Source organism: Zootoca vivipara, chromosome 6, assembly GCF_965207765.1.
Source record: "Zootoca vivipara chromosome 6, rZooViv2.hap1.1, whole genome shotgun sequence".
NCBI classification, from domain to species: Eukaryota; Metazoa; Chordata; class Lepidosauria; order Squamata; family Lacertidae; genus Zootoca; species Zootoca vivipara.
Genome location: NC_142589.1, coordinates 39,954,976 through 39,976,419, shown reverse-complemented (window position 1 = coordinate 39,976,419; position 21,444 = coordinate 39,954,976). Strand labels below are relative to the sequence as shown.

General features: G+C 43.6%; 1 protein-coding gene across 3 annotated transcripts; it reads left to right on the top strand.

The window, feature by feature from the left end:
- Positions 1 to 6,090: 6,090 nt before the first annotated feature.
- CYB5B (cytochrome b5 type B) lies at positions 6,091 to 21,155 on the top strand. 3 transcript variants are annotated; one of them, XR_004692736.3, is made up of 6 exons: positions 6,091 to 6,280; positions 11,897 to 12,025; positions 12,557 to 12,583; positions 19,854 to 19,885; positions 20,486 to 20,629; positions 20,839 to 21,155. XR_004692736.3 is itself a non-coding variant. In XM_035117803.3 (5 exons), exons 1-5 carry the CDS (start codon positions 6,119 to 6,121, stop codon positions 20,574 to 20,576), a joined length of 441 nt encoding a protein of 146 aa, XP_034973694.1. In that variant the 5' UTR covers positions 6,091 to 6,118; the 3' UTR covers positions 20,577 to 21,155. The 3 variants fall into 3 exon arrangements, 1 of the variants encoding a protein (XP_034973694.1); XR_004692737.3 differs by having other exon boundaries at positions 20,836 to 21,155; XM_035117803.3 differs by having other exon boundaries at positions 20,486 to 21,155.
- The last annotated feature ends 289 nt before the right edge of the window (positions 21,156 to 21,444 follow it).

Here is a 21,444-nt window from a genome sequence, read left to right as displayed (position 1 = left end):
GGTTTTGCTGTGCCAAAAATGGGCCAGGAAGAAACAAATTACAGTCATGTTTTTACTTGTTGTCTTGGCTACATGATTTATGAGCCTCAGTGCAGCGATTAGAGATGAAAGAAAACATTCCAGGCCCAGGACCCACACATTGCTGAGGTCTTGTGTGCCTGGCCTTCTGCAGGAGTTACTGTAAAAGCAGGCTGGGGGGGGGGTCATAGGAAGTGACCCCACCCTCCCAAAAGGAAAATTACAAGGGGCACACTGGTGAGCACATACACTGGGTGCCAAGTGCCTTGTGGCTGCTGCTGTATGAAACTATCCCTGCCTGGAGAGGATCAAGAACAATTTCTAGGCCCTACTGTGGGTAACAGCTATGCAATTATTGACATCAATAAAGGTAACATGGGAGAGTAAGATACATGCACACATAGATAGATAGTTTTATTTGCATGCTGCCTTTCCACAGTTCAAACCATGCTCAAGGCGGTTTACAACATGAATATGTAATTACAACATAATAAAAGTCATGAACAATAAACAAAACATTTTTAAAAATACACAGAACAGAACAGAACAATGACCACATAAATCACAACAAGATCTAAAATAAAGATACGAAAAACCAAGAGCAACCCCCGCTCCCAGTACTCCAGCCCAAGAATATTTTGTGGAGCCTCAGCTTTTGTAGCTGGAGTCAGTCAGGGGCCCACCCTCCCAGGCCAGGTGGAAAAAAGTCTGCAAAGGAGGGATCAGGACACCCAGGACTCACAACCAAGATGGAGGAGCTTGCATGTGGAGGAACGAGAAAGTGGGCTTAAAGGTCTAGTCTGCTTTTTTTGGATGTAAAGCACCACATATATTGCCACAAGAGAGAAGATGGTCATGATCCTTAGCCCAAATTCCATCGATCCTTCTCTGTCCTAAGACCGTATGCTTAACTGTGAAAAAGAAGGAAGGGCAGGAACATAGTTAAGGTTGCTGCAGAGAGTGGTTGGTTTAATGGCTATGGTCTAACAAGCAGAGGGAAATAATCTCCACTTAAGGAATAAGAACATCAGAGAGAAAGAGAGAGAGAGAGTTTTGAGGAGTAAACGTCAGAGAGACAAAGGTCAGCAGCATTATCATCAGAAATAAAAATAGTCTGCCATCTCTTCTCCTTACCTGGCTCAGTCAACCACTTCTCCCATATGTCCGCTTACCCATGTCAGAAATTTGTTGCATTTGAAGGGCCCTGAGGCTGGGTGTTGCTGATGGAATGGTTTCCAGCAGGCTCATGCGCCCCAGAACCACTCTTATTAGTACAGTAACTAGCTGGCCCTGCCACGCATTGCTGTGGCTAATCCAGGTGATTCCCCCCACCCTGTTGTGCTTCAAAATATCTGTGCTTCAAAATATCTGGAGGGTGCCTGGTTGGGGGAAATTGTTCTGTTGCATCCTACTCCGGGGCTTATTGATTTCATGTCTGGTTTTTACAGCTGCTGCTATCATCTGCTCTATAAGTACAATTGGATTTTTGGTTATCACTGACATGACCCAAGTTGGTAACCCCCATGTTTTCTATGGCCAAGTTGCTGTGCATTTCAACTGGGTAATTATTGTGGGAGTTATTTGCAGTCAAAGCTAACAATGCATACCTATACTAGTTAGTAAATGAAGGGGTTAAAGACCACAGAGATGTAAATTATTAGAGAAGGGACAGATAGGTCACACCCCCTCACATTTGGGAATAAGTATTGTCTGCTTCTTGTTCCTCTCCTTCTGTTGAACCATGTAAGCTGAGCAGATGTTTGAGACTTGGACTCCAGACTTAGGCTGCATGTTTGAGATTAGTGTTTGCCTTTTGTAATAAATAATATACTGCCTGTGTTGTTTCTGCTGTTGTATTGAACAATGCATGAGTGAGACCTGTAAGTTACCGTAAGTAAAGCATTTAAACTTACTAAAGTTTGTGGTCTATTCACTCTGAGAAAGCTAGAGGCAGAAGAGAACTGTAAGCACTTAACACTTGGACATTTAAAGTCTAATAACCTATATTTCCCACACTTTGCAAATGCTGCGTAGATCTGAGTTTTAAACTCTTCTGGAGGCTGTTTTGGCTGCAGAGTGCATAAAGTCCCATGTTTGTTTGTTTTTATTCTAAGCAATCAGCCATTTTTTCTTTGTAGTTCCCCACACACATGGAACTTCAGGAACAACTAGCATTCTCCAGTTATTTCCCAACAATTATGATCTCAATGGGCTTGTTCGTTTTGAAAGCCCTGGTCTCCCAGTTTTCAAAATCCAATTCCAATCTGTGGTAAAGCACAAGACTGAGTAGGACAACCATAAATTACATTTCACTCTGCTTGAATTTGCTAAAGGAATGTGGAACTGGTAAGGCATTTTGTCTAGCTGGCCCTTGGTGGGGCTGAAACTCCCATGATCTCAAAGCAGCACCTACTATTATGTAGCCATCAGAGTAGGTATCAACACTGCAGATATTAGGTACAGGGTGTGTGGAAGGCTTTCAGTAGAGGACTAATATTCATGAAGATCTAAGAGCTAATTTTCAGATACGTTTTGAAATAGAAGGATTGCTGCCTTTGAGATATAGCACTCATACCTGGGCCCATGTGAATGTTTATAACTATAGAAATTCAACATAGAATTGGTGAGTTAGGCAGAAATATTGTTGCTCCCCCAAAGAATCTCATAATATGGTTTGAAAGACAAGGGGGCAAATTCATCCCCTGCTCACACACCCCACCCCTTGGAGGGCTTTCCAGAAGCCCCAGATAACAACACTCAGGTCATCTTTCAGCAAATAAGCGAATTGCTGTAATGAAGGGAATAGAACTACCCTACCTACATTTTTGTTTTTATGACTGCAGATAAGCTGGAGCCACCGTGCAGATATGGAAGCATCGTGACCGTGCGTCTCTGGCCTGTTGTTATCTCAGCCCATTCCAACCCTCTGCAACTTGATGGTAAATAAATGAAGAGGCTGTTGGGCTGCCCTCCAGCTCATGTGGTTTAACTTGCTTAACTGGAAAATAAAGAGAAATGCCATTTCCTGTGAAAATGATGGCTTTCCACACTCCCCTCACCCTGAAAATATTTCCCGTGACTGAATAAACAGAGGACAGGAAGGCAAGGCTGTCATAGGGGGATAATCAGGCAAAAAGAGAAACACACACCCCATAATTCATACAACTTTTGTATCTGAATGTGGTGGGGCCCCTTTCCCACCCATCTCCCTTGTCAGTGAGAGCAGGTGAAGAACTGGAGATCACGTCTCAAATACTCAGCATATTGGCAAAGTTTTGTAATTTTACTCTGAAAGCTGATGAATGTACTTGGATCAATCACTTTCTTGCCCTCATATGCCAAGGTTCATTTGTGCAGTGATGTGAATCATTGCTCAATTCAGCTGAGCCAATTGCCAAAGCCCAGAAAGCTATTGAAATGTAGCTGCACTTTGTTGTTGAGGTTCAAATGAATGTGTGTCCTCAGTTCAAACATTTCACTGTTCAGAGACCCATATATACAACATGCAACATGCACAGCACCTTGGCTTGTATCTGGTTTAAAAGTTTGTCAGGCTGCTCAGGATACAGGTTCAAGCATTTATATCTGCCCCACAGCTTCAATTTTTATTTTTAAAATACAAAATAGATTAAACTGGGACATGCAGCAACTGTTTCAGTGTGGAGTGTTACTGTCCAGGGTTCTAGTTTCTCTATTTAATTCACCTTCATCAACCTTTGTCTTCCTGTTCCAACCCCCACCAACTTGCACTCCATCTCAGTCCTGATAGGGCTGTTTCTGGGGTCCACCCCACATTCCCAGCTTTTTGTTTCTCCCAGCTGATCAGTTCCTGTTGTGCTGGTGCTACTGTTTTGACTGCATAAGAAACCAGCATCACAGCCTGAAGACTAGAAACAGAGGGTATGGTTATGGTGTTTTATGAGGTTAAATGTACAGAAGAATAATTAAGAGTGTAAAAATATTTGGCAAGTGAGTCACATTTATTTCAACCAGTATTGGTCCTAAGAAAGCATACCTAGGTTTGTAACTAAGCTTAAAGAAAATCCAATTAAATTAGCAAGATATATTCTAAATATAAGTAATTTTGTAAACTGCTTAGAGATTTTCATACAATCAATCGGTATATGAATTTTGTTACATAAATAAAATAAATAAATGTATTTAGAACTGACAGTCATTTCCACACCATATGTTGAAAGTACTCTCACAGCACTTTAACTGTTATGGCTCCCACCAAAGAATCCTCGAAACCAGTTTGTTAAGTGTTCTGGGAATTGTGGCTCTGTGAGGGGTGTCCTAAAACAAAAAGAAATGATTTTGAAACAGGTTTGTTCTAATGTGTTTGTGAAATGATTGTTGATTAGTGTTTTCAAGAAATATCAACAACCTCAGATATGCAGATGACACAACCTTGATGGCAGAAAGTGAGGAGGAATTAAAGAACCTTTTAATGAGGGTGAAAGAGGAGAGCGCAAAATATGGTCTGAAGCTCAACATCAAAAAAACTAAGATCATGGCCACTGGTCCCATCACCTCCTGGCAAATAGAAGGGGAAGAAATGGAGGCAGTGATAGATTTTACTTTCCTGGGCTCCTTGATCACTGCAGATGGTGACAGCAGTCACAAAATTAAAAGACGCCTGCTTCTTGGGAGAAAAGCAATGACAAACCTAGACAACATCTTAAAAAGCAGAGACATCACCTTGCCAACAAAGGTCCGTATAGTTAAAGCTATGGTTTTCCCAGTAGTGATGTATGGAAGTGAGATCTGGACCATAAAGAAGGCTGATCGCCGAAGAATTGATGCTTTTGAATTTTGGTGCTGGAGGAGACTCTTGAGAGTCCCATGGACTGTAAGAAGATCAAACCTATCCATTCTGAAGGAAATCAGCCCCGAGTGCTCACTGGAAGGACAGATCCTGAAGCTGAGGCGCCAATACTTTGGCCACCTCATGAGAAGAGAAGACTCCCTGGAAAAGACCCTGATGTTGGGAAAGATGGAGGGCACAAGGAGAAGGGGACCACAGAGGACAAGATGGCTGGACAGTGTTCTCGAAGCTACAAATATGAGTTTGACCAAACTGCGGGAGGCAGTGGACACGACTAAACAACAAGTTGTGTACGAAGGTCTGTTGTGTGTCCCAGTGTAGTGGAGGTGGCATCTACATAGAACACTTACATTCAGTTGCATAGCCTTTAGTAACCTGGTGCCTTCTAGGTGTTTTGGATGACATCTTTGGCTGTGATGGGAGCTGTAGTCCAAAACAACTGGAGGGCACCCAGTTGATGAAATCGGCAATAGCAAGTGTTGCACTCTTCAAGCTCTTTAGAATTATTCCAGCCTGAGGGTTCTTCTGAAAACTCTTACGTGGACTCCTGGTGCTCCCTTAAAATCCCAGGTAAGGCAGAGGTGGAAAGATAGAACTCATTTTCTCATTCACTTATTTTAAAATATTCCTAGGTAATATTGACAGTCCCCTTCCTGGATCCAGAAAACCTCCCTGCCAGCAGAGTACTTACACATACCCACTGTCATAAGGTAGACATCCTCTTATCTATTTGACTGCTGAGAGACTTTTTGTTTTGGTAAGCCTATCTAGACATATATAGTTACCTTTATATGTTTTAAGTTTTATTATTTTCAATCTGTGTTAAAATGGTTATGCTTTTATGCTTTTTAACATTGTTTTGAGTATATATTAGTGTATCAGCTTCTCAGACTTAAGTGTACGTGTATATAATTTATATTGAAGAGTGGGAAGATATCAATCAACCCATCCTTTCCATACAGGCTATCTGCCTGTCCACGCTTATGCCATTCCTCTCAAAAGTCCCGTATGAAGCACATTCTAGTGAGTCGTACGTGTTTACTAAGAGAAAAAATCCCTTCTTTCCTACCCCCGTCGGCCGCCTTCTGAAAGTAGACTATTTCATTGGCTGACAAAGCCAACGGCGCGTCGTTCCGATTGGCCTCTGAGAACTATGCCCTCCTTCACCTCATCCCACCCCCGCCTCTCCACCTGGCTGGTGAGTGGGCGTGGCCTAAGATACGGCGGCCGCGGAAGCCCAAGATCCCCTTCCGTCGAGGCGGGCGAGTCTGAATGGGGTCGATGAAGGAGCACGGTAGCGGCGGGGACGCGCCGGAGACGCGCGAAAGGGGCCCCGTCTTCACCCTGGACGAAGTGGCGAAGCGAAACACCGACAAGGAGACCTGGCTGGTCATCAGCGGGCGCGTCTATGACGTGACCCGATTCCTCAGCGAGGTGGCTATGCTAATTTATGCAAATGAGCCCCCCACCCTCAGGAGGGGGCTGTTTTCCGTGATACGGGAGCGGGGGCTTGTGGGTGGATCCATTCCTGCCCAGGGACTTCCTGGGAGCAAGGAGGGAGATGCGGGGCCTTGCAGAGGTCATGAAGGCCCCAACCAGGCCTGGAAGGGCCGAAAGGGAAGACCCCAGCTGGCCTCTGCCGGGCGGGGTGAGGGGGCTGGAAAAGGCTAGCCTGCAGGCTAAACATTGGGGCTAGGCCCCGACGGAACCTCTTCCAGCCTCCTGGACTTTCAACACAAGCAGCCTGTAGGTTGGGAAAGGCAGAACACAACGTCATAATGTCCAGGCTAACTTCCTCCAGCTCCTGACAGACACAGGGCGTTGCTTTGCCATAGCATCTCTTGTCTTCCTTCTAAGACTGTGGGCAGGTTCACCCCCTCCCCACAACTTCAGTGGGCTGAGTTTCCTCAGTTATCCTTTGAAAATGTTAAAAATGTATACATAAAAAGTAGCAATACACAGAGAGTAAATCTAGTCAGCCAAAGTCAAGTGAAAGACCCACATGAGGGAATGGAGGTAAAACAAATGCTTTGCATGTAGGAAGCCTGCAGATTCAGTCTGCAGCACCTCCAGTTTAAGGGGTGGTACACTCTTGCCTGAGATATTGGATGGCCAGTGTCAGGGGGAAAGGCTGGGAAAAGCCTTGGAGATCCACTGCATGTCACTTCAGATGAAGGGGAGGACAGGAAATTATCTGAGGCCCTGTAAGTATTTTCAGGCTCTCAACTCCCATCAACCCTAATGGCCTAATTATCCCAGTGGCCTGGGATAATAGGAACTCATTTATTTACTTCTTTATTACATTTATATATCACTTTTTTCTCCATGGAGCTCAAGGTGGCTTACATGGTTCTCCCGCTCCTCATTTAATCCCCACAACACCCCTGTTAGTAGGTTAGGTTGAGTGAATGGCCCAGTGTCACCCAGGGAGCTTCATAGCCAAGTGAAAATTTGAACCCTGGTTTCCCATGACCTAGTTCAGGGGTCCCCAAACTAAGGCCCGGGGGACGGATGCAGCCCAATCGCCTTCTAAATCTGGCCTGCGGACGGTCCGGAAATCAGCATGGTTTTACATGAGTAGAATGTGTCCTTTTATTTTAAATGCATCTCTGGGTTATTTGTGGGGCATAGGAATTTGTTCATATATTTTTTCAAAATATAGTCTGGCCCCCCACAAGGTCTGAGGGACAGTGGACCGGCCCCCTGCTGAAAAAGTTTTGCTGACCCCTGACCTAGTTCAACACACCGACAACTATGTCACACTGGCAGTCCAACAATTTCTAGAAGGCTGCAAGTGTCCCCTCCTCTTGAAGCAGACAGTATTAGGATAGTGGACCCAGTGGGTTGACCACATGGCAGCTTTGTAGGCACACACAACTGCTTATAGACTCCTCTAAATGAGAACAGGATAGGAACAAATGCTCGTTAAGGGTTTGCAAAATTCAGCTAACCCTCTGTGTGAACATATCTTACGGTGCAGCCTCTTATTAAGATTTAGGACCTCACAGGGTTGATGTGAACATTTATATGAAAAGGATTTTCAACTATTTGGCGCACTAAAATGCTTATAGAAATGATTATTAACTACTAGCAGCCTTGTACCTGGAATTGCTCAGGAATTCTAAGAAATCAAAACATCAGTGCAGTTTTGAAAGGTTCAGTTCTGTGTGGCATCTTGATTTCAAATGGCTTCCCATTGTACCCAAACAAAGATAAAAGACGCCTCCTTGATCTCAGGAACCATTGTGCAAAATTTGGTTACAGTGTCTTAAGAGGTGTCCAAATGCATAGCAAACAGACAAACCATTTTCCAAAATACCTAATAGATGCCAGTACTTTAAAAAGCAAGGTAAGCTTTGCAGGAAGTGGCCACTGTATTGGAATTATCCATATTTCAGTGCCTGGTATCTAACATAAAATATTGGTTTAAGTCTGATTAATTCCTCAACTGCTTATGAGCTAATTCCCAATTCTGGCTTCTCTCTGACTTTGAAGTTGCTGTTTACTTCCCAGCAGTACTGATTAAGAGGGATGGGGGTGGAATTACTGTGTGTGCACACAGACACACACGATCACTTTCCTCTTTCCCCTTCCCACCAGTACACAGTGTCTTAAGACAAGACAAGACAAGAAAAAGTCTTAAGTTTCTGGTAAATGCACATCCAACACCATACTCTGAATCAGATCTAGATTGCAATACCATCTGCAAAAAGAGTAGTCTGGAGACTGAGGACTGTGGGGTGGTCTAAATTACTGTTTATTTCACTTAGGTTTCTAGACCTCTTTTCATTGCCTACCCAGAGCAGTTAACAATCACTACATAAAAGCAACGCAAGACAATAAAACTATATTAAAGTAATTAGTGCTTCATTTTAAAAAAAATCTATAGCTACTGGTAATTACAGAGATAAAAGGAAATGTCATGAAAACATAAATTTGTAAAAGAGCCTCATAGGTTTGTCCTAATATAAAATGCTTTTAGGCCAATCACTAGCTACTTACATGCTTTGGCCTCTTTGATTATGTATGGTAGTCTAATGGATTGAGACCACCACTGAGAAGACCCAGCTATGTCTTTACACTTGTGTGCCTGTGTGTGAGTTTAATCAAGGCCTCTTTTACTGTTTTGAAAGGATGGATGAGCTCACTAGGAAAGAGAAGTGCTTTCTGTTGGTCTTATGTTGAAGCTGTGTATAGTACCTTTCAGACTCCTTGTTAGTTCAGTAGTTCTCAAACATCTTCTCCCATGGGACTGCTTGAAAATTGCTGTAGTCTTGGATGATCACTTATTGATCTTTCTGCCTATTTTAGCAATTGTACTACAATGTTCTTCAACCTGAAACTTCTTGTGCTTTCTTGCTGCATGATGCATGAGTGAGATTGTGGTTCAGCCTGAAGTGCTACCACTGGCTTGTTGCATAAAGCAGAGGAGGCCTCTTTGCAAAGAGATAATTGTGTTGTGCTCCTGAGGCTCCAGCAGCTTGTCATGTCAACGGGCTATATGCTGATTTAGTCCTTGAAGCCTGCCAATTGCAGCAGGGATTACATAAATCCAATTCTGTTTAGTAATGTTGCAGCAAATATACATATTAAAGAATGAGACATTAGACTCTTCATGTGATAGAAGCACATTGGAATGAGGGAGACCTGGAGCTCCAGAAAGCTAGGAATTGAATTCCTGGGTAGCTCAGGAGCTGCCTGTGAACACCAGCTGGGTACCCATAATGTATTTCAAGGGAGGGTGCACAGGAATGCTTGCTTCTGTTCCCCTTCTCTTGTGTGCCAAGAGAAGGGGCTCACTATGTTCTCCTGCTCCAAATGCAAGTTGCTATGAGACTTTGGAAGATTTAAAATCAAACGTCTGAATAGCATTAGCTCCGGCAAAGAGCTGTAGGTTCCTATTCTTGCCTAGAGTGGGGGCATCTTTGCTGGGTACTTTCCAACTTGGTTTGGCACTCTGTTCTCTACTGTCTGCTTGATGACTTGGAGAAAAATTTTCTGGATGTAAATGGCCTTTTGGCTGTGGATGAATTCAACTTCTCAAACTGACTGTATATCAGATCATCTATCTTATTGATCCAGCTTTTCTAAGTGACATGGAATGCCAAAACTGTTCTTTAAGGAGAAACTTAAAACCAGAAGATACCAAGAACTTAAGGAAGCATGACACACACTAGCCCAATTCAAAAGCTACCTTTGTATTTGTCTCCTCTCTCCTCTCTGGTAGTATGGAAACCAGATTCAATGCCTGAGAGATTAGTTAGGAATGAATACTATCCATTCTCAAATAAGCTTTGCTTAGCTTCTTTCCATGCCCATCCTTAACTTTCAGTTCATAAAGACAAATGAAAGAAGTCAATTGCTGGTGGCTTAAATCAAGCCCTTTTTGCTTGTTGTCCATTTCTAAGGCCTTCAGTGTCCACACCTCTTGTGTCATTCTGGGGAGAAATGTGAGCTGCCAAAGGGGGAAGCTGATGACGTCAATCAGAGATTACTCTCATCACCTCTGCCCCCTGCCTCGCCCTTGGAGGCTTCTTCTTCTTTTTTCTTTTTTTTACCCTGGGAGCAAAATCCACCCCAGGGATCCTTCCAGCACATTGAAGGTGTGCCTGGGCATGTTTTGACTGCATTGTACTCTCTGACCTGAGATGCTATATGTGGCTCCTGCTCTGTCAAAATTCAGTGGCATCTACAACCCAAGGGAGAGGTACCAGGAGTCAAACTATTGGAAGCAAAATGCAGATAGTGTAGGAAGCTTCTCCTTTTAGCACATTGGGCAATTGACTACCTAGCCTCACACTATTTATTCCAGTTGCAAGTATCTGTCCACTATTATTGCTATTATTTAGATTTCTTACCTGCCCTTCACCATAAGGTCCCAGGATGGGTTGCAGCAATGTAAAATATAGTTAAAAACAACTTTGAATCAGAAGTATAGTGTGAGCCCTAAAACATTTATTGATTTTATATATCTTCCTTCTAAGGGTGCCCAGCGAGACAAAAATATACACAAGCAATAAAAGACCAAATATCAATTTGAGTACTAATGCAGACATATAGATAGATAGATAGATAGATAGATAGATAGATAATCAGATGTTGAAGGCCTGTATAAAGAGGTACATTTTCAACAATGACAAAAGCTGTATAATGAAGGTAGACACATCTATGTGAGGAGGGAATTCAATAGCTATGGGGCTGTCCTAGAGAATGCTGTCTTCCAGCCTGCCACTATCCATGTTGGGATCAGGTAAAGGGTTTTTGTTTTAACCAAGGATGCCAGCAGGGATTGAACCTGGGACTTTTTGCATGTAAAACGTGTTCATTCCTTGCATCTGTGGAACCATAGTACTGTAGTAATCGTAGCGATTCTAGCTTCGCTCATCCTGGCAACCCTGCATCCCACTCTTTAACTTACCCTTCACCAACCTGGTGATTCCCACAGTTGTTCTGCACCAGAGCAGATGGGTGTCCTTGGGTGGAAAAATGGCTGTTAATATCAGGGATACAGTTTTTAAAAATCAGATGGGTTTTAAGTGGTGCTGAAAAACACTGCATTTGATTTCATTTATTATTTTAGCTTACATTTATATCAAAGAATACTCAAGGCTGCACATGATTAAAATACAAATACAGTACTATAAATCTCCAGGTACCGGACGTGTGTTTAAGGGACCAACATTAATACATTTCCTGACCATGGATAGGAGGAGTAAAATCCAGGTGCTTGGATGGCCAGGGACTTAATTTTTCAAGCATGTTTAAGGAAGCTGATGGAATTCTTGAGGCTTCCCATAGTGGAGATGGGACATTAAGACTGCAATCCAACTACACTTACCTGAGAGCAAGTCCCATTGAATTCATAAGGACTTAATTCTGAGTAGATAAGTATAGGATTCAATTGAGTGCAATCCTTTGCATGTCTACTTGGATATTATTCCCACTGAGTTCAGTGAGACATGCCTTGGGTTGTCAGTTGTGTATATGCTGAGGAAGCATTTTTCTTGCTGCTTTTCTTTTTCACAGTTCCTATGTTGTTGTTCTTTGCAGCATCCAGGTGGAGAGGAGGTTCTGCTTGAACAAGCTGGTAGAGATGCCACTGAGAACTTTGAAGATGTCGGCCACTCTTTGGATGCCCGAGAGATGCTTGACCAATACCTTATAGGAGAGGTTCATCCGGTGAGGTCCTAGGATGGGGGAAAAATTGGGAATGTTTGTAGCTTTTATTTAATAAGAATATCCACCTTTGGGTACAGGCTGTGGAGCTCCAGAGAGAAGGTGAGGCACAAACTATTCTTTGCCTCCTTTGTCAAAGAGCTTGTTGTGGGTTTGGGTGGGGGAGCTGACTAATGTAGCAGCATGTGCTCTCAAATGACTTGAACTCAGCCTTTGGTCGCCTCCTGCCCTCCAGTTTAAGACTACAACTCCCAGCACAACTGTGTTGGAGTAGATACTGTAGTATGGCCATGCAAGCTGGGGCTGATGGGAGTTGTCATCCAAAACAACTAGAGAGTACCAGGTTGGCAAGGCAGCTCTAAAATCCTGGTTTCATTAAATAAGAACTTTGCTCCCAGTTCATTTCTGGGAGTGAGAAGTGAAGGATGCCAGGCACCTCAGGTGGCTTGGGCTCTTTCTTGCATGCCAGAAAGATTTTTTCCCAGGAGCTTAACATCCTTTCTCTTCTTTCTCTTCCTTTCCTTCTCTCAACAGTGTGACCGTAATCCTAATGCCTCCAAGGTAAGTCACTATCCTGGTGATCTCCCCTACCTCCCTTCATTCTAGCATGGAAAAGGTTTGGGGGCACTTGAAAAGGTGCAGTGAGAATGGGCATGTTGTGTTAGTGGAATGCACCTACTCCTCGGTGAGCAGAGCTCACCTCACTTTGACTTCAGCAGTGGCAAAAGGGCTGAACATAGTTAGGGTGCTGCAATGAGAGCTGCCCTGTTGCACTAGGAGTGTTTGGTTGGTTTCTGCCCTTAATTGGTCAGAGTGGGAATGGGGGTGCTGCCTGTGGGCATTTTCCTCTAGAGAGCCCAAGGCCACTGGTGTTCTGGCTGCAGGTCTTGTGTTCTGCCTCTCACGTCCTCTCTTTCTACCTTGGGGCTTCAGTTCAATGAAAAACTCTCCTTCTGCAGTGGTTCTGTGCCATGCTGCCTTCAAACTTGACTGTAAAATTGTCTGTAGCACAGTACAGGCAGATTAATGCCTATCTGTGTTCAGAGGTGATATTCCTCAGAGTACAAGTTCCTGGGGAAGTTGAATAAGAATGGACTGTTGGTCTTACATAGGGTTGTTGTTAGGTCTTTAAAGGATGTGGAATGAAAATGTGCATATGCTAATTTATATGTGTAGGTGTCTCTGGGCAGTGTGTGTGTGTGTGTGTTTGTGTGTGTGTGTTTGTGTGTGTTAAGTTTTTAAAATAACTGATAGGAAAGGAGGCAGAAGATTTGGGGCCTGGTGCAAAAGGTCTGGTGCTCAGTCTCTCTGGACTACCAACTCCCTTGCCCTCCCTTGGGAACTTCTTGATGGGTCATATGGTTGGCCACTGTAGGAAAGAGTCTGCTGGGCTAGAGGAGCCCCCTTCAGCCTGATCCAGCAGTAGCTGCAGGGCTCTTCTTACTTCCCTCACAAGATAATAAGTTCTGGGTTAAAGGTCCTAGGTTTCAGGACTGTTTACCTTTGCTGGAGGAGAGAGGATTTCCTTGTTCTGCACACAACAGATTTCAATTGTAGCTGGTTGAGTGGGTGGGGCTGAAAGCACTCCAGGTATGGAACACGTCAGAATACCTGAGCAGCCCCTTCCCAGCAAGTCTTCCTGGGAGCTGACCTGGCAAACTCTGTGTTGCAGTTGTTGGGAGAATTCTGAGCCTGTCATTGAAGAGCAGTTCCCATGATTGGAGAACAGTGGGAGCCATCTGCTGGCTATGTAAACACAGCCACTGTGAGTTGCCCAAGTCCCACTGTGTGGTGCCCAGCAGTTCAATCATTTACGACGAAAGGATTATAACATTTCTCCTACCTAACTCGAAGCCCATTCTGTGTATTATCCTCTCTCTCATCATGCTCCCTGACTTGTGTCAACAAAGGCTTGGGGTGAGCATGAGGTCCCAGCCAACAACTTGTTGAATTTGTCCTGAGAACTTAAGCATTTGATTCTGTGCTACACTGTCAGCCTAGCATACACTTTGCCCAGAGATGTGCCCCTCTGCCACCAGGGAGCAACCTCAGGTTATTCACAAAAGACCTAAGTAGCTTCTCTGCTGCCTTGCTTCTTGTTCCAGAGTTGGAAATGACTTTATATGGGAAACACCCACTCCCTGTCCTTCATGTGTTGTGTTAGTGTCTTGGGAAGCTGTAAAGTCAATACCTTTATGTGATTTATGATACCTGGGCGAGAAAAAGAGTCTTCACAATGTTTTTCCTACAAACATAAAAACACATTGCAGTAGTTTCATTTATAGAACCATCCAGATTTAAAGTTTCAGAGTGACTAGTGCACAAGGAAATATGTGGGGTGTTTGTGTGTGTGTTAGCTAGATGAGCGTGGCTAGTTTGGTTATTGTAGTTTGATGCAAGCCAACATGACAGTTACTGGGTTTTCTACGTATAGGTCCCCATTTTGGGGAAAAAAAACAGGAAAAAACCAAAATGCTACAGGCATGCAAACAAGCTTGTACTTTTTTTCATAAGAAGAATGCAAGGCAAACTTTTGTGGCAGGAACATTGCAAAGAAAGAAAAAGTGAGTTTCACTTAAATCTTGTCCAGGTGTCACTCCTTTCTGACAAGTGAGGGGTTTTTTCCCTGAGGAGAGGCATGGAGTATTGTGGGTGGCAAAGCCCTGGTTGGCCCATCTGAAGAAATGTGCCCAGGCATACCCTATTATTTGCAAACGACTTCTGTCTGCTCTGCAGTGTCTAATGGCTTACTTGAATCAATTACTAAAAGAAGGGTTTTGACATTGAGGAAGAAGCTGATGATGTTTCTGGTCCTCTGCCTTTACACTGATTCCCCCACCTACACTTTACATGCCCTGAAAGGGAGTCCTGTTTTCCCCTTTCAGGATCCTGATGGCATGGTTCGCATCATAATTTTCTGGACTGTTTACATAGGAACCATGGTCCTTTTGTAGCAAAGCTGACAAATGAGTGCTAGCCCTTTGCATATATGTCATATTTAAATGGCCACTGTGTTTTCTTTCTCCTTTGCCTCTGTAGAACTTGAGGTAACCCCCCCCCTCCCCACTCTGCTCCTCAAGCCTGTCTTTGAGCCTGTTTTGTGTCCTTTCGTCCTCTGCCAGGCCTAACCAAAGGGGTTGCTTTTGCTTGCTCACTGCCGCCTCTTCCTCTCTAGCTGCTTCTTCAGTGTTGGTTTTCTGCATTCTCAGCAAAAGCAACTTGTGTGAGTCTCAAAAGTTAATGATATCTTCTGTAGGGGAAAACTAGATGGGTTTAGTAGTGTTTACTCCTGCTTTTTCCTTTTTAAAAAATAAAATTATCATGGCTAAAGAAGGAAAATGGTCCCTCCAGCTGGGGGTCAATGCAGGCATTGTCTTTTCCAGGGGTAAGGAGACATGGAGGAAGGACCGCCATAGCCTGGTGGTAGGGCATCTGCTTTGCATGCAAGAATCCTAGGTTCAGTTTTGGCATCTCCAGATGGGGCTGGAAAAGACACACACACCTTGCCTGAAACCCTGTAGAACTACCATTAGTCAATTTGTACAGAACTGAACTAGAATAGTCTGTTTCAGTACAAGGCAACAACTTTCCTACCTATCCCTGAGTGCAGGGGCCTGAACAGCTTGGATTGTTTGGGAAGCAGCAAGGAATTTCATGTGCATGGTGCTCCTAAGGTGATAATTTACAAACGTGATGCTGTAACTACAAAGAGAACAACTGAACTACCTTTATTATTAGTTTTTGGGGAGTCCTAATGCTGCAAATAGAAGCAGTCCTTCTAAAGTTGTTGAGGATTTTTGTAGACCAGTTATTTGAAAGAATTGGGCAAAAGTTTCAATTGACTGACAATTAGAAAGGGCTGTGAGATGGTCTGGGTAGCTTAATCTACCAAGCTCTTTGCTGGGATGGGAACCATGGCCATAGTAGCAACCTTGCTTTGCTCTCTGTGCAGAATGACTATGAGTTGATGAGGTGGCCATAGGATGCTTGTTAAAGTGTGTCCATCTGGATTTCTAAATGATGAAACAAGCGTTTCAGGTTTTCAGGATAGAGTTGGGCAGCTATGCAAGCTAGTGAAGCTGGTCTCAGAAAAACCTTTGCTAAAGAAGTGACTCTTCTGGAGGGACTCAAGAGAAGGGAGTAGCCTTTGCAAACAGAGAGTGGGAATTTGATCTAGGCATAGATAGTAGCATTGGCAGGAGCTGGGACAGAGCGATGGGAGCTCACCCCCTTGCGCAGGTTCAAACCACTGATCTTCTGATTGGCAAGCCAAAGAGGCTCAGTGGTTTAGACCACAGCGCCACCCACTCAAAAGTATGCTATACTCGAAAGTATGCTATGCTCGAAAGCATACCTGTGTGAGTAGATAGGCAGGTAAACATCATTTCCATGTACTCTGGTACTCGTCACGGTGTCCCGTTGCACCAGAAGCCGTTTAGTCATGCTGGCCACGTGACCTGGAAAACTGTCTGTGGAAAACAGTGGCTCTGTTAGTAAGAAGCAAGATGAGCGCCACACCCCATAGTTGCCTTTGACTGGATTTAACCATCCAGGGGTCCTTTACTCCCCGCCCCCGATAGTGGCATGGCAGGAGGCGGCTTGGTATGTGGAGAAGGTCACAAGAAATCAGCTCATACAAAATGGGCAGACTTGGAATATGGTGAAGGGGAGGGAGAGAGCTGATTGGGGTAGAGAGAAGGGGGCTTTTTACAATTGCAACAGGGATCCATTGGAGAGGGCCTTCAATACTGAGGGCTATAGTGCTTTCTTCACAGAAAGCCTTTGATTAGATTGACTTGATATTGACTTGGATCTCTTCTTAATACTTCTCTGTTTGTGCTGTCTTTCTCTCTGCTGATGTCATTGTCATGAGTAGCCACCCAAAAATGTGGCGATTTCTAAATTGCCCTTACTGGAACAGCACCCTTCCCCCTCATGGATTGGGTTTCTTTGGTGGTGCGGCAAGTTTCTGTTTGCGAAAGGCTTTGCTTGGTTTCCAAAGCAGACCTCTCTGACTTACAGGGGCACCTTGGACGGTCTGCTGCATTGTCCTTCCAGCTTTGTCTCAGCCTATAGAATTCAGCTCAGTGTTGTTGGTCCTTAAGTCTCTTAGCATCTCTTCTCAACTTTTCAAAAGGTTCTTAGCTTTTCACCAAAAATGCAACTGTCTTATTGCCACTGCCTCTGAAATATAGCATTGCTTAATCTGTAGGTTGAATGCAGATTAGTGGATTTCTCTTGGGCATCTCTTTTTGCACTTTATGTTGGGCTATTTTATAGGGAAAAAATGATGGGAAGACTCTTGGTCATATAGTCCCCCTGAAAGTAGTCATCCATAATTTCTGTTTTGAACAATCTCTTTGATCGACAGAAGTAGGGCAACTCCTAGAGGCAGGTAAAAATTCCTTGTTCTGGCAGTAGTACTTCCATCTTTGATATCTGCTCTGATATTCTGTATTTAAGCCTTCCCCATCCTGATGTCCTCTAGATATTTTGGACTACAACCCACATCATCCCTAGCTAGCACAGTTGGTTGCTGTATGCTGTTATACTGAGTGGGGGTGGGGCAACTCTCCCAGTCTTCTTGTAGCCTTCCCTTTTTCAATAACCTTTGCATGTAGAAACAAACACATAGCTGCCAGGTTTTCCCTTTTCTCACGAGGAAGCCTATTCAGCATAATGGAAAATCCCTTTAAAAAAGGGATAACTTGGCAGCTATGCAAACAGCAGTCATGTAACCTACCACACAGTACGGTACTGCAAGCAAATTGCTTCTGTGCTTCGTGTCTTAGACTCACAACAACATTTTTCATGGTCAGTGTATTTATTTGCACTGCCACAGGCCATCGTAATTTTAATAAGTTAAAAACAAGGTTCTGTTTTTGTTTCTGTAGAAACTTAATAAGTTCAGACAGAATTGGGCAATGTTTATTGAACATAGGTATAACAAGGCACATTCTTGACATGATCCAAAATATTTATTAGAGATGAAATAATATATACCATTATTTTTAATGTAATACTTGCAATTTCTTTATTTTTTGTTAACTTTTCTTTTGTAAATACATATGGTTTTCTAAAAGTGAATACAAATTATAAATTAATTAAGAACAAGTATTCGATAGTCACTTCTTGCAATACAATCCCTCTTGGCTTGTGCCTGCATCCTCCAAGGGGAGTTGGATAAGAAGATTCTCCTCTCCCCTGGGCTTTTTTTGCACCATCCCAGTTTCTTATCTTTGCTACAAGAATCAAAGAGGTCTCCTGTCCTGGATCTGCCAAACATGAGGTACAAGAGAGAATGCCAGCCACACTTTGTGGTCAAGCTGCTTGCACTGGATGTATAGAAAGGCTACCTGAACTTGGTAAAGCAAAGAAGTTATATTCTTTCAGCAAGCACCCCTTTAGCATTGCTGCTCAGAGCTCAAGCAACAGATTGGAGACACATGGGATGGGTTCCAAAGGAAGGCTTAGGGCTGGCACTGGTGCTGGGAGTGTTAAATGGAATCTCATTAAGGAGTTATGTGCATGTTTAACAATTGGCTTCTCTTCATGCTTGGCTAGGAGATTTGGCGGATGAACAGCACTGCTTTAGACAGCCCTTTTCACAATGATGCTGCTGTCACTTGGCAATTGCAGCTTTGCAATAAGGGAACTATTCACATCTTAAAGGCAAAGACACCTTTTTGTAACTTCCCTCCGTTGCATGGAGAGGCAATTGCTCAGGCTGGCTTTTCATGATGTCTCATTTTGAATTGAGGCCAAGTGTTGTGCTTGTAATGAAGAGTGCATGTGTGGCTGCTGGGTGTGAGGCTAAGCCAGTGTGTGGAATGTGTCTTAAGGATACCAAGCTGTGTCCTTTACATAGAGTTGCTGTTAAGACATGTCTGGATGGTGAACAGTGGGGAACTCAAAATTCAGGCCAACAAGCAAGGGCAAAAAAGCTGCACAACATATGGATTGTATTGTTATGGGAAGTCTCTGCTTGGTGACTGAGCCTTGTAGTCATGGAGAGGAACCTTACTGATAACAGCAGCAAATAAGAAAGCAAAGGAACACACAGCAACTGGCAAACAGTGATTGTCTGAGACAGGCATCCCCAACCTTTGGCCCTCCAGATGTTTCGGCCTACAACTCCCATGATCCCTAGCTAACAGGACCAGTGGTCAGGGATGATGGGAATTGTAGTCCAAAACATCTGGAGGGCCGAAGGTTGGGGATGCCTGAAGAGCTTCCCTATGAAAAGTGCCCAAGTACTTATAGAACGTGGAAGAGGGACTGAAGAGAAACTAAATGTGTGCCCAGACATAGTTGTTGGGAAGAATGGAACATGTTGAGAGAGTAAATGAATAGGTGAAGAATCAGGGCAGAGAATGAATATCCAGAAAACAATCCTCCCATTTGTTCCCTCTTCCAGGGTCATCTCAATGCTAGTACCCACCTTTGCTCAAATTAGACTGGTCATATGTCACAGTAAGCAGTAAACCATGGTATATTGTAAATGAGCAGAAAGCTGGTGCAGGCTGCTCAATCACTCCCACTTTACTCCAACCTGGTTAGCACAGAAACAAACAAACCAGAAGGCTTGGTGTTACATGCAAACTGAGGCATGTGGTTTGTTTAGAAAGGGAGAGGGGGGAAACTCCTAAGTCAAGCCTGGTGGTTTATTTGTCCAGCCAGGCCATGCTAAATATTCATAGCAAGCCATAACCCATAGGTTGCCATGCACATGCGAACCAGACCATTTCGTAGCCTATAATTTCAGCTTGCATGTTTTATAAAATGTACACAAAATGTGTGTTTGTTTTGTGTGTTTGTTTTGTCTTCTCAGGTTCCAAACAAGTCTCCCTCGAAAGAATCAAGGTATGGTATTCTGCTCTGCCAATAGAGTAAACAAACAAGCTTTCTCTAAGTCAGCTGGTGTCTAAATAGATCTATGGTTCTTCAACCTTTGTATGGATCAGCCTCCTGCACCAGCATCTTAATCATGCATCATTCTAGTCTTTGTTGTTACATACTGTGATCTGTGGAAGGACCGTCAAAATTAGTCAAGGAGAGGTGGGCATGTTGTTGAGTTGCAGTCTAATTTAATGAAGTCCTATAAATATTTTATTTTTAAATGAGATAAATCCACCCACCTTTGACTAAGGCCAGTTCCTAATCTTGTGCTATCTTTGCTGCTCCCGTGTTGTATGAGATTCCTCACTCAGCCATGATAATGTATAGTATTTAACTGGTAGCCCACATGCAGGCTGAAACTAGTGGAAAGTTCTGAAGCAACCATACTTATTGGGTAGGAATGAACTGCCTTAGGTTTTTATCTGTACCTATAAATGAATGGATAGAATTGTTAAGACTTTGCTCACAGAACTATGACAGAAAAAGATTCTAGAAAAGAGCTCTCCTGTTTTAAGTGCATTTAACGTAAATGTAACTTTATACCCCCCTTTCCTTTTTCCTCAGTTTCTGGACAGTCTGGCTGATCCCTGTTTTGGGAGCCATAGTCTTGGGATTGATGTATCGCTACTACGTGATGGATGGGAAATCCTCCTGATTTGACCTTGCTGAGCCTTTAGGACTGGAAACCATGCCTTGCCACTGAAAATGGTGGGGTTTTACTAAATTCTGATGAACACCTAGATATTGTCCTTCACTTGTATCAGTCAGTCCAGCAGCCCTGGTGTCTGCAAAGCCAAGCGGGAATTTGGTGGGGCCCACTGTTATCTTTCTTGTAACTGTAGAAACAGCAACATCCTGCCATTCCATGGCATGTCATTTCTGTCACCATTGACCATGAGTCACTTTTCATCCAGCAGCTTGTGGTTCGTTGTGATGGTGCCTCTGACCCATGCCAGCCTGTCCCATTAAGTACCAGCAGAATGAGATGGCATGCTGTCAACATTCCTCTTTAGCAGGAGACCAGCAAGAGAAATGGCTCCACCAGCACAGCGCAGACTGGGAACGGCGGCACACCTGCCTCTTCTCAGGTGTTTTCCTTCAGCTTCTTCCTTCAGTACATGGTTTTTTTGAAACGGTTAAATGGGTACATTTTTGTTTCAGTCTTCTGGTTTACATAGTCCTAACTGTCTGCCTTTTTAATCTGCCTGATCTGTAATAAAGAACTCTCCAATTACTCTGGTCAGCGGCCTTGTTTTCCTGACTGATTCTGCTACTTCTGACAAAGCTGGAACTGGCCATCGCTCGCCTGCCCTTCTGCTCTTAATGTCCTATTTGAGCGTAGAACTCCAAGAAGCTGGTGTGGTACAAAGCTAGTTGCCCTTTCGCCAACTTTGTACCAGAAAAGCTTGCTATGTTCTAAGTGCAAGCAGGTTGGCATCAACACTAAGGGAGAGAAGGAAGCTGAAGGAAATTGTGTCTCTAGGGTTGAAACAAGAGATGAGGATACCTTTTAGGTTTGTGCT

Bases quoted from the DNA above. Each gene is read 5' to 3' on its own strand.
- CYB5B (XM_035117803.3), top strand. From the start codon at position 6,119: ATGGGGTCGATGAAGGAGCACGGTAGCGGCGGGGACGCGCCGGAGACG. The intron at 6,281-11,896 runs GTGGCTATGCTA...TGTTCTTTGCAG, and splicing joins TGACCCGATTCCTCAGCGAG to CATCCAGGTGGAGAGGAGGT. The intron at 12,026-12,556 runs GTGAGGTCCTAG...TTCTCTCAACAG, and splicing joins TTATAGGAGAGGTTCATCCG to TGTGACCGTAATCCTAATGC.